General features: G+C 42.7%; 1 protein-coding gene across 9 annotated transcripts in view; it reads left to right on the top strand.

Moving 5' to 3' along the window:
• Tanc2 (tetratricopeptide repeat, ankyrin repeat and coiled-coil containing 2) overlaps window positions 1-13,252 on the top strand; it is a 335,376-nt gene that overhangs the window by 312,786 nt on the left and 9,338 nt on the right. For 7 of the 9 annotated variants that reach the window (XM_029484221.2, XM_029484218.2, XM_029484222.2 and 4 more), the window contains 8 exons: window positions 2,432-2,565; window positions 3,637-3,760; window positions 6,347-6,522; window positions 6,864-6,996; window positions 7,543-7,572; window positions 8,396-8,487; window positions 10,211-10,357; window positions 12,977-13,077. In XM_029484221.2, coding sequence (XP_029340081.1) covers window positions 2,432-2,565; window positions 3,637-3,760; window positions 6,347-6,522; window positions 6,864-6,996; window positions 7,543-7,572; window positions 8,396-8,487; window positions 10,211-10,357; window positions 12,977-13,077 — 937 coding nt within the window. The remainder of the gene's footprint in view (window positions 1-2,431; window positions 2,566-3,636; window positions 3,761-6,346; window positions 6,523-6,863; window positions 6,997-7,542; window positions 7,573-8,395; window positions 8,488-10,210; window positions 10,358-12,976; window positions 13,078-13,252) is intronic. The other 2 variants (XM_029484223.2, XM_029484219.2) reach the window with 1 other exon arrangement.

Raw genomic sequence — 13,252 nt, 5'->3', positions numbered from 1 at the left:
CTGAACCCTGCAAGTTGTCCTTGGTCCACATTTGTTTATATATACACCAAATAATTGATGTAAATGTTTAAAATTCTACAATTTTTCACTTAAGTGAAAAAACTATAAGTGACCACTTGATTTGAATTTCACTAGCTTCTTTGATTAGAGTCCAACATTTGAAAACTAACATATGCACATCTGCCTAATAGTGTTTGATTTGTCATTAGAGTATATGACTGTGATGAAGGAAGGGCCTTCTGTCACCCTGCTATCTCAGTTTTCCAAGTCAATTTGGGAGATGGGGAAACACCTAGTCCCAATTTGTTTTTTGTTTTTTGTTTTTTTAACAAAATATAACTCCTACTATTTTCTAATAATTTTCTATTTTCCTACCCTTTGTCCAGGCTGTAAAACATAAGGGCTAAGGAGGTAGCTTGGTAAAGTTCTGACCCACAAACGTAGGACCTGTGTTCAGATCTATACCACCCACATTTTTAAAAAAAAATTGAACACAATGGCATACATCTGTAATCCCAGCACTAGGGAAGCAGAGACAGGTGAAATTTAGGAGCTTGCTGGCCTCCAGGATAGCTCTAAGTTCAGTGAGAGACCCTTTCTTGGGAAGGAAAAGAAAAGAAGAGAAAAGAAAAGAATAGAGGGGCTGGTGAGATGGCTCAGTGGGTAAGAGCACCCGACTGCTCTTCCGAAGGTCCAGAGTTCAAATCCCAGCAACCACATGGTGGCTCACAACCATCCGCAACGAGATCTGGCGCCCTCTTCTGGAGTGTCTGAAGACAGCTACAGTGTACTTACATATAATAAATAAATCTTAAAAAAAAAAAAAAAAGAATAGAATCAGATGGAGAGTGTGTCTCAGTCACTGTTCTGTGGACACACCATGTCCATGGCGAGTCTTACAAAAGAAGACATGTAATGGGAGGTTTGCTTACAGTTTCAGAGGGCAAGCCTGTTAACTCACCAGGGAGTCTGGTGGCAAGATGAAGACAGAACAGCAGCCAAGAGCTACACCCTGACCACAAACAGAAAGAGATTGAGCTTGTCATGGGCTTTTGAAACCTCTGAGCCTACTCCAGTGACACACTACTTCCAACAAGGCCACACCTAATCCTTCTAATGTCAAAGAGCTCTACTCCTTGATAACTAAGCATTCAAATATATAAGCCTATAGACATCATCTTATTCAAACCACAGCAGAGAATAACTAAGGAAGACACTTGGTATCAACCTCTGACAACGTACACATTACATGAGGACACATCTGTACATATACAGACACCATACACACAGAATGTATTTATTTTTAATTAAAACAACACATTTCAGCTAGATATGGTAGCATACACCTGTAATCCCAGCATTGGGGAGTTAAAAAGGAACGGTGAGTTCAAACCCAACCTGGGGTACATAGGGAGACCTTACCTCCCTATGTAATAAACCTATGCATTTTAAATGTCGTGGTTAAATAAATGTCTGTCTGTTACAAGATGGACTTTTTATCTCCAAACTATTCTTCCTATTTTACAGTCAATACAGAAAATGAAATGCACATCTAGAATGTTGACTACACCAAAGGTCATAAATAATGGACAATAGTATAGAAAAAATAATTAGTTTCTTCCTCCTGTGTATCCTTTATGTTATAACTGTTAGAAAAAGAAAGTCTGGGGTGGCACTGCATACCATCCCTGTAATCCCTGGCCAGGCAATCAGGGTCATCATTCGCTACAGTGTGTGTCCGGGCTGTGTGACACCTTCCTAGACCCCTCCCCCAAAGAGTGGAAGAAAGCTGTCTTCTCACACCTGTTTTCTCATCTTTAAGACCATCTTACCCTAAACAGTTTTGTCTCTTATGCTTGCAAATCTAGTTTTAAATTTTTATTATCTTAATTAGTTTAAAGAGAAATAGAAAATAAATTATCCAAAGCCTTCGGTTACAGTTCCCGCCTTTGGTTCTTTAGGTTTGAGAGCACAGGAGTAGAGGTTGACCAAAACTTTCCCCAGCTGACTTTCTCTACAGAGTCTCTTCTCTAGACTTCCATCATACATAGAGTGGTAGGTTTGTAACTAGGCTGAGAACCTTAGAAAGAGAGACACCTAGAGCAGAAGAGACACTCTGAGTATAGGAAAGATGAAACCAGATGAATTGGACCAAAGTGATTTTTTCAGTGAATTTATTATTATGATTGGCCCCAAATAGTGTAAGCTCTTTTAAATGTCTTTATTATTTTTCTTCAAAAATATCCTTTCTGGAAAAGGCAGCTTGTTCTTGAAGGTAAAGTGATTATATCCATAATTATATAATCAGACACACTAATTTACTGTGTTTGCATTAAACAAAGCATTTAGAAACACATTAATCCATGTTTAACATTAAAAGCTAGAAAACAAGAAGAGCCAGCCATCCTCGGTCTTTGTTGTCTGCCTTTAGCCCTGACAGCCGCAGCCGGAAGGGGCAAACTGGATGTGTGCCGTCTGCTTTTGGAGCAAGGGGCAGCAGTGGCCCAGCCAAACCGCAGAGGAGCAGTGCCTCTATTCAGCACTGTTCGCCAGGGCCATTGGCAGGTAAGTAGGATGCAGCTTCCAGCCCTCCGTTAAGAATGAGTTCCAGGTGGAAACTTGTACTGCAAAGAAAGGAAGCCACACTGGGTTTCTCAGCAGTCACCAGGCTTGAGGACAGGGGCCTTTGCTAGTGCTGTTCCACTAATTGAGAATGTAAGAAATTAGCACTCTCCCAGTGAGGCAGTATGCACCTTTAATCTAAGCACTCAGGAGACAGAGGCAGGATGATGTCTGTGAGTTCAAGACCAGCCTGGTCTACATAGTGAATTCCAGGACAGCCAGGATAGCATAGGGAGGCCCTGTCTCAATAAAAAGGGAGTTGGAGGAGAAATTAACACTCAAAACCATCATTGTGCGCTAGACTGATTTGTTCTTGTCATGGAGCAACACCCTCCTTTGTGCAACAGTATCTGCCAGTTGACTGGGAGTTCTCGTATCAGCAGACTCTGTCAAACCAGTTACAGATATTTCCGAAGGGCTGGAAGAAAACTCGATCTTTGCAAACTCTAGCTACTTGATCCTTCCAGAGGTTTGGACTCTAGAGAAACCATTAATTTACACACTAGGATGGAAAAAGAAAGGACACTGATAGTGATCATTGGAAGTACTTGAGTAGAAAAAAAGGCTCTTAGAAGCCAAACAGTGCTTAACAAAAGACACTGCTGTTAACAGAAGCACTTTATTGTAGCCAATTGAGTGGTAAATGTGTATTGCTGCTGCAGACCTGTAGCCTCCAGAGATCAATAAAATGGAACTGACGTGGGTAGTTACTTGGGGTGGAACTTCCATTTGGTTTAGACCACATCTTGAACTTGTCTTTTTTTCTAACTTAATGTCTTGGTCACATGTTCAGAGATGAGGTCTCATTCATCTATCTCTAGGGGAGTTAAGGTAGCAAGTCACATGCCATTAGAACTGCACAGAAAGTCTTAAGTAGGTTGCTTCAGTAGAAAGCTACTTATAGGGCAAGCTCACCTCTGCAGCAAGGAGTAGTTCACGCTGTAGGAGAGTGCATACATGTGTCATCTCAGCAGCTCTCCTTACAATAACCAGCCTGTTTGCCTGCACTCGCAGATTGTTGATCTTTTACTGACCCATGGAGCTGATGTCAACATGGCAGACAAGCAGGGTCGTACTCCCCTGATGATGGCTGCTTCTGAAGGCCATCTAGGAACCGTGGACTTCCTCCTAGCACAAGGTAAGCCCTGAAAGGCGGTGAACAGAGCCTATAAGAATCCACTTAACTCCAGGCTCGTTAAGAATGATGGTACTAATTGGGTTAACTAGAAAATGCAAAGCCAGGCTGGAGCGATGGCTCAGAGGTTAAGAGCACTGACTGCTCTTCCAGAGGTCCTGAGTTCAAATCCCAGCAAACACATGGTGGCTCACAACCATCTGTGATGGGATCTGATGCCCTTTTTTGGTGTGTCTGGAGACAGCTACAGTGTACTCACATACAATAAATCTTTTTTATAAAAAGAAAAAAAAAAGAAAATGCAAAGCCAGATGCTCCTACTCTTTTTTATTTTTCTCCTCCAGTTTTTTTTCTTTAAGATTTATTTATTTTATTTATGAGTACACTGTAGTCTTCAGACACACCAAAAGAGGGCACCAGATTCCATTACAGATGGTTGTGAGCCACCATGTGGTTGCTGGGAATTGAGCTCAGAACCTCTGGAAGAGCAGTCAGTGCTTTTAACCTCTGAGCGGTCTCTCCAGCCCCTCTCCTCCAGTTTTTTAAACTAAAACTCCAGGCTGGCCTTGAACTCACATTTGTTTCTTGCCTCAATCACCTAAGTATACCTGGTGTTCTCTTGCATGCTGTGTGTGTGTGTGTGTGTGTGTGTGTTATATGTACATTTGAATGGGCATATGTTTTATCACTATGTAGACCAGGCTGACCTCAAACTTGAGGTGATCCTTCAGTCTTAGCTTCTAGAGAGCAAAGTTTACAGGTATACCTCACCACCCCTAGCCTGCCCACTTACACACTGGGGAGTTCTAACTCTGACACTCTCTTTTTCTTTATAGCCTGAGGGATTATTATGAAATCAATACATTCTTTATTTCAAGTCAGTAATCTCCAGACTTCAATTTTTTTTAATGTATACCCAGTAAATATCCATCTATTTTAGAGGCTGATTTGCTGTTGCTGCTGCTACTGTTGGTGGGGGTGGGAGTAGGGTTGGGGGTGGTATGGTGTCTTACTATGTAGTCCTTACTATGTAGGCTGGCTTCTCTATAGACCAGGCTGGCTGCAAACTCACACAGATCCACCTGCCTCTGCCTCCTAAGTGTTGGGATCAAAGGTGTGCACCAACATACCAAGTAAAGCTGCATATCAGTTTGTCAGCCTGCACAGCTAACATGTTTTTTTCTCGAACTCAAAGGAGGTAAAGGGAAGTTAAGACACTTGCTAGCAATGAGACCCTCTTTAGAGAATGAGGATATTGCTATTAAGCTATCATAATAAATTCCCTGTGGTGCTTTCCAACATACTCACACCATTGGTAAGTGGGAAACTGCATTTTCCCTACAGGTGCACATGGTAAATTATTTCAGCCTCCTGCTGATTGCCCTAAACTCAGCCACCTATGCAATAGTGGCATCACAGACTGCCATAGAGAAAAGGCTCATCACTAGTAGCACTGCAGCACCACCTAGTGGAGTCTTGGATTTGGATCAAGAAGTGGGTAGAAAGGCGATTGAAACTATGACATCATTCCAGTTAGCCTTCGCTGTTAATAAACCAACCTTAAATATATATAATTATCTATATACAGATGCACTTTCCTTTAAGGGATCCAGCCTTCTGAAGAACTGTGCCTAGACCTGAACATCCAAAGTTGAATAGGAAGACTGGCTTCTCCTAAGAGACTTGCTGTGTCTTTAGCTCTATCTTTTCAAGAAAGATTTGTCTCCACAACCTGAGACTCAAAGGTGGCTAGAATCAAAAATTGTGCTTGCAGGGTACAGTGTAGCTCTTGGTTCCATGGTACAAGTTGCCAAACAAGTCTGACTTCATATCTACCTTCATTTCTGCTAGAGTTGGGGAGCAGCACTCAGAGGGAACAGACCTAGGTTCTTAAGACGTGGCACAAAGCCACAAACTGTGTCCAATAGAAGAGGCAGGGCCTCTTCAGCACTGATAACCTTAGATGACTACTGTGTTTGTTGCATGCCAGTAGACATTCATTAGGCATAGATGACAGAGGTTTGTTCTTCCTTACCCATGGTCTTTGAACCTTCTGTATTTTCTTTAGGTTTTCTTAGTTTTGTTTTTCACTTAAGTGAGTTTTCACTAAGTAAGTTTATATTATTTGTAGAATATTGTAGAATAGGAACTCTCAAGTAATTTTATTTTTTAAGTAATCTATAATTTAGAGGCTGGTAGCACAGTTTAGCAGGCTGAGTGCTTGCCTAGCATAGCGAATTGATTCAAAAAAAATTGATTCAAAAGGCTCCAGGTTCAGTCCCAGTGCCACTGAACTGGCACACACTTATAACCACAGCATTCAACAGATGGAGATGTGACTCAGACAGGCCTTGAACTCACTGTGTAGCCCAAGCTACCCTCAAACTCCTGCTTACTCCTGCCTATTTTAGGGATTACTGGTATATGTCACCATGGCCAGCCAGGGCCAATCTTAAAATGAAAAAAAAAAATCTAGAAGTAAAAGCTATTCTTCAATAGTATGTATACCTTAAATATCAGCATTCCTTTCAGCTACAAACTTTTGTGTCCTCAGTCCTGTTAAAACAGAACTCTCACTCTTTCTTTCAGGTGCCTCCATTGCCCTGATGGACAAAGAAGGGCTAACAGCCCTTAGCTGGGCTTGCTTGAAGGGCCATCTCTCAGTAGTACGCTCTCTGGTGGATAATGGAGCTGCTACAGACCATGCAGACAAGAATGGCCGTACCCCACTGGACCTGGCAGCTTTCTACGGCGATGCTGAGGTGGTAAGTACCTTTAAACAGGCCTCAGGAGAGAAAGGATAGGGGTGTTATCCACCAAGAATGCTATCTAGGATCAGATGTGAAGTACTGTTTTGATGGTTCTAACTTAGACTCTTCAGAGGACAGGAATATACAAAACATTATTCAAAAGCAAGAATATCACTATGACTTGAAATCAGAGGGGGGGAGAAGAAGAAGGAGGAGGAGGAGGGAAGGAAGGAAGGAAGGAAAGAAGGAAGGAAGATAAGATAAGATAGATAGATATACTGGTTCAGACAAGCCGTTTGAAAGGGGCAAGCTGTATCCATTGTGCCTGTTAACTGTTCTGCTTGTTCCTTTCCTAGGTCCAGTTCCTGGTAGATCATGGGGCCATGATTGAGCATGTTGACTACAGTGGAATGCGTCCTTTGGATAGGGCAGTCGGTTGCAGAAACACGTCTGTTGTAGTAACTCTACTGAAGAAAGGAGCCAAAATAGGTAAGAGAAAGAGAGATGATATTGACCATCTGTGCCCAGGGGCCAGTGGTCTGGCTTTCCTGGGTTTTTTGGAGTGAATGTATCTAGTTCTCCCTCTGCCCTGGTCCAATTACTGCCCAAGTGAACAAAAGGCTACTGGCCCAGAGAGAGTACTTCTGAGCCATAGTCATGAAACCCTGTATCCAGAGTCACATGACTCTCCACCCTGCCCTTTGTAGCTTGAGCCAGGAGGCTGCGCTGAGCTTATGCACATCTTCGCGCTGCCTGTGCACTGGCCCCACCCTCTGAGCATCCTGGCTCCCTGCAGCACCATAAGCCTTTGCTTTCCTTTGCTCTCCGTGCTTCACTCTCCAGCCCCTGCCGCTGCTCTCCCAGCTGCTCCCCCACCCACACACTGTAGACAGGGTTGCTGATATGCTGGCTTTTGCTGCCTGCCTCTCACTGCTGCTTTTCCTTCTTTTTTTTGTTTTTTTTTTTCTTTTTTTTTCACCTTCATCCATTTTTTTTTCCTTTCCTACAACTTTTTGTTTTCTCCTTTCTTTGAAGGTTGTCAGACGTTACCGAGTCGCCCACGAGGTATATTTCACCGCTGTCAGCATCAGGCGTGGTCTGATGGCTTGGTCAGCTTTGCCTTCTCCTCTTTGATTTAGCCTGCATGAGTTCCCTACACCTCTAATCTTTTAATTTACTTCACCTTAAAAGAAGATTTTTTTAATGACTGTTGCAGAGAATAACTTGAACTTTTTGATAACTAACCCTGAAAAGTTTAGTTGGTAAATAATCCAGTCATCTGTAAACTAATCAATTTAACTATTCTTTTCTCTCGTGAGTGAAGTAGTCTTCTCAATGTTTGTTTCATATCTGTTGACATGAAAATTATGCCCCTGGTTCCAAGTGAATCCCAGGGAGTCCCTTTTGGTACTTAGCTCTAAGGAGCCTTTAGAGCACTTACAGAGGGTTCCCTTCTACAGAGTGCACAGTTCAAAATTGATTCTATGTGGGAGTGTTCCATCTCAGACAGAAAATAAATTATTCTTTTTTGGCTTTTTCTAGTCTTGTGGTAACCTTTAGTATAAATTCTTTCTTCCAACTTCCTGATTTAAAATCATTTCAGACTAAGCCATTATGTGCTCATGTGTACCACACAGGCGTTACTGTTCTCCTGTGGCACGAGCTTGGACACTTCAGATATTCTTATTTTAAGGTGAATACAAACAAATCAAATGCAGCTTCTTGGCAGTGGGAGTCACTGAATACTCCCAGGTCTAGAAGATGAGGTAATTATTGTGGACAAGTTGTTCTCTCAGCAGAAATTCCCCAGGATATTTTTTTCCACCCAGCTTCCTACCACCTTACATTGTATGAGTTCTTTACCCATCATGCATCCTGTACACTACAGGTCCAGCCACATGGGCGATGGCCACCTCCAAACCAGACATCATGATCATCCTGTTGAGCAAGCTGATGGAAGAGGGGGACATGTTTTATAAGGTGAGGGCGGGAGGAACTGCTTTTTACGTGTAGAATCTTGAAAACTTGAAAGTTTTCATCCTTTTCTATAGAGGCAAAGGTAGAAACTAATTGCCTGGTCCTGGACTCCTAATTTAGGGGTCCTGAGGTTTTTTTGTTTTCCTGGTAAGAGAGCAAAACTTTCTGGTTTTAGCTGGTCACTTATAGTTCAGTAACAGGTTTTTTCTCAGAATCTTCTAAGTGAAGAACTCATAGGGCAATTAAAAGCAAACTTATGTAATTTGGTATTTCTAGTTTCATTGATCTTATTTTTCATACATAGTAGCACATTCCTGTAAACCCAGCACTTTGAAGGTAGGAGAAGGAGAATATCAGGAACTTAAGGTCCTCTTTGTTTATAGAACAAGTTTGAAGGCAGCCTGGGAAAACAAAGTTCATAGTAATAATAGCATTTTTAATAAGATAAACAGTGATTATTATACATTTGCTTAAAGTCACTCCCTGAATGAGAGTCTTTAAGAAATAGGTATCCTTAAACACTTGGCCAGAAGGAAATTCTTAGGGTATTCCATGTCAGTCTCCTCAGAGTGTTTCAGTTCATGGTGAGGAGACTGAAGGTAAATAACTCCAACTCAGTTTTTAGCAGCAGACATCCTTGAGATATTACAGATCTAAAAGATGATAAAATTACTGTAAAGCTCATTGTTTTATAAATATGCAAGGTCCTAAGCAGAATTCTAGTTCCTAGGCATCCTTAGAGTACATCATGATTATCATGGCTTGTAGGAAGCTTGAACCTTGATCCAAACTTAATCATATAAAATCACATAAATTCAAAGATCTTTATTACTGTAGGGATCATACTTATGGACCTTTATGTCATTCTTAAGAATATAAGCCTTGGCACAACATAACTTCTGCTATCCCAGGTCAAGGATGTAAATAGGCACTTCCATAATTCTTCCCTGGGAAGACTCTACACTTCTCCTGATTAAAAGATGAAGAAAGGTAAATAACTGATGCGACCTGGAGCTGTAGCTCTACAGAGGGAGAGTGCAGGTGAAGCAGGAGCTACCACCTGAATCTTTCTGCACTTTATATACAGCCTTCCATATGCAACGTGTAAAAGTGGTTCAGTGTTTCTGTAGAGGATCCTGAACTTGTCAGATTTACTTCATCTTGGGGGAATGGTCTACAAAGTGAGTCACAAATTCCAAGCTTCTCTTCTCGCCTGCCACCTTCCCTCCTGCCTGACCACAAATACCATGAACTGACACTATTTTCTACCGTTAAGTTAGAGAAGCCTCCGACCATTCTAGGTCCTGCATGCTTCCTGAGGAAGAGAATTATCTCTTCTGTGGGGCAGCAGGGTAGAACATCAAAGAGAAGCCACATCAGCCAAAACCTAGGGAGAAGCTATCACTCTGGAGTGTTGGGACCAGGAAGTTTATGTGTCCCAAGTAGAAGCTGTTCATGAAAAGAAGGAACTTCCCAGTGAGCAAGGTCAGCCCTTGAGAACAGAAACTGTTATGTGCTTTTGCCAAGATTTTTTCTCTGGCTTGTGATTTTAGATGTCCCTTCAACCTTCCTGTTCTTACCAAGTGAGTTTCCTATAAAAAAAAAAGACTAGATTTCTGCTCTCAGTGCCCAAGGGACTTTAACCTTTAAGAGTAGACAGGAACTAGGGACAAGATCTCCTCAGCCTCAGCAAACCAACATTGTGCTCTTCGTTTGTACCCATTAGAAAGGGAAAGTAAAGGAGGCTGCCCAGCGCTACCAGTACGCTCTGAAGAAATTCCCTAGAGAAGGGTTTGGTGAGGACTTGAAAACCTTCCGGGAGCTAAAAGTGTCTCTCCTCCTCAACCTCTCTCGATGTCGCAGGAAAATGAACGTAAGTCCTTCTAACCCCCACTCTGTCTGCAGTGCTGGAAATTGAAAGTTCCTGCCACTTACTATCTTATTACTAGGCCCTAAAATCCTCTCTGCCCCATTTGGAACCTGGTTGTCCTTCACAGAACACTGACATTTGCACATTGATATAAATCCACAACAAATACAAATTTCTCAAGCTGTAGAAAAGCTAGTTCTCTGTGAGCAGTTTGTGGCATTCTGCAGTGTCATAATGCCCACTGAAGTGACTGAAACACTGTCATCTCCACACACTCTCCAGCCATTCTCACCAGAGTTTCAGCTGCATTTAGGTTGAGACTTCATTCTTTCTCTAGTCAGGTGCCAAAGAGTGGGATCAAGCTTCAGGGCTGTGGACTTCAGGGTTAATGTCTAAGGTGACTCTTGACTTTTTCACCTCTTCCCTGGTCTCTGTATCCCAGTGTGCCACAGCCCTTCTTGCTTGGATGAAATCTTAAAATTCCTTCTGGCCCTCTATCAGACCCCCTAGTTGTCCTTGGCTCTTGATTCTTTGCAGGCATGGTTCCAGCCAGTGCTTCTTTGTCATGCAGACACTCCTGAGCTGAGAAAAATCTCAGACACCAGAAGTGCTTACAATCGTGACACAGTCACTGGCATCCAGTAGAGGTTTCACAGGCCCTCAGAAGACAGATGTAATTCAAATCAAGTAGGAAGTTTTGATCAGTTAGAGAGTCAAGAGTGTCCTGTCCAGAATGAAGGTTCTGGCTGCAGTGGGAAGGATCTGATCTCAGGTCCAGAAAGACTCATATATCTAACTTCTGCATCATTGATTCCAGCCCTGAAACCTGACAGTGAAAGAGCCCTGTGATAGACTCGGCGATCTCAGAGGACACAGTTCTGCCTTCAGAGGCAGAAAGGAGTGGGGGCAAGGAAGATACCTTTGGGTGGAGATAGAAGTATGGAGGGTATCCGGGGCACCATAGTAAAGTCCTGCCTGAGGTTCTCACGTGAACAGTGGAATCAGTCCCAGAGGTCTCTGTGGCCCTCCTCTGAGAATGAAGCAAAGCTTCATTCAAAGGCAGGCGGATCTCTAAGTTCAAAGCCAGCCTGGTCTACAGAGTGAGTTCCAGGACAGCTAGGGCTACACAGAGAAACCCTGTCTCGAAAAACCAATAAATAAATAAATTATTTATATATATACACACACATACACACACATATGCTTTGGGTACATAGCTTAGTCATAAGGTTCTTGCTTAGCATGCACAAGACCCACTGTAGGTCTCTAGCACCAAGGATGAAAAGTTGCTCTACTCTCCTATTCTTATAAACTATGGCTATCTCTCAAATAAGTAAAGGGAAAGGTAGGAAACCAGAGGGATAGAAAATAGTCCATACAGTTTCCCCACAAAACCAGTAATTGCCTCCTATGAGCCACCATACAGTAAGCACCAGAAGTCCCTGCACCTCAGTAGACAATCTCTTATGATGAGCCCTTGCCTGTGCCCCAGGACCTTTCTTAGACCCTGTTTTCTGCATTAGGAACTATGAATACAGTCCTGCTCTATATGGTTCTGTCATTTAAAGAAGAGGAAAACCTAAGCCAAATATGGTGGCATGTATCTCAAAAAAACACCAGTACTTTTGAGGCAGAAGCAGGAAGATTAGGGGTTCTAGGCTAGCCTGGGGGTACATAGCAAAACTTCAAAAAATAGAACCACCCCCAGTGAAAACTAAATCCTTTCACTTTAACTTAGTATTTAAGGAGATCTTAAGGACCACAGGTGTTGCCTGTTCAATATTATATGCTTCAGAATCTATTCCCCGGGGTTGTCATGGTAACACCAGTTTATCCAGGATGTCTCCAGGACAGCACAACCAGTCACACCCAGAGTCTGCTTGTTTCTTTATCTATTTTTAAAATTTTTAATGTTTCCTAAGTAAGGAATCAAATAGAAGGAACAAGGCAGAGAAGTGTCTGAAATATGAAGAATATTTATGTAGTACGGAATCCTACTATTTGTCTAGTATACATAGCACTTAAATGTTGTTTATGCCTAACCTTACCGCTGAACTATCAGTGTAAAGGATGTTCAGCCGACTTGAGTTAGAATAGACCAGAGAGCTGAGCCTGACTGGCTGGCATCCCTGGGCCCTCTCGGCTCCAGTCAGTGCTCTTTGCTGTTACCCAGACCTTTCTCCTGGACTCTGTGGGGTACATTCTCGGTGATCCTTAGGAAGCCAAGGTCTTGTGAGCACAGCAGCAAGGAGAACCAATAGGATGAGGTATCTGTGTCTCTCCTCTTGTATGGAGAGTTTAGATCTTCAACTTTAGGATCCTCACTACAGAGGGCTGGCATTTGGCTTCTGGGGGTATCAAGAACAGCTAGAAATCCAAAAAGTGTTTTAACACTTTGGACAAGTAAAGTTCCATTAGTGCTTTCTGAGACACACAGCAGAGGAAGGCAGGGGGGATTTTCAGTCTGTGGGCTACATGGGTAGAGCCATGGCAGGCATGTCATGAGCCCCAGGCATTCCATCGACCGGTGTCAAAGGATTGAACTTACCATTTGTTTTATTCCCAAGTTGTCTTTTTGTGTATCTCTGCAATGACTCATCTGCACACCTATTGTAATGACAGGATTTTGGAATGGCGGAGGAATTTGCTACTAAGGCCCTGGAGCTGAAACCGAAATCTTATGAAGCATACTATGCGAGAGCAAGGGCAAAACGAAGCAGCAGGTGAGGCAAGGGAGGGTGAGAAACAGCAGTGTCTGAAAATGTGTCTAAGGTGATAGGCCACCCTGGGATGTGTGCACCCAATGTGCCTGCCCTTGCCAACTCTCAGGGCCAGGCTTTGCAGGCAGGGCACTGCTCACAAACAGCACTTCTCCTGGGCACTTTAGGAGAAAGGTAA

This window comes from Mus caroli, unplaced genomic scaffold, assembly GCF_978045245.1.
Source record: "Mus caroli unplaced genomic scaffold, Mus_caroli_1 scaffold_13, whole genome shotgun sequence".
Classification (NCBI taxonomy): domain Eukaryota; kingdom Metazoa; phylum Chordata; class Mammalia; order Rodentia; family Muridae; genus Mus; species Mus caroli.
The sequence above is the reverse complement of the archived record's forward strand: the minus strand, read 5'-3'. Positions and strand labels throughout refer to the sequence as shown.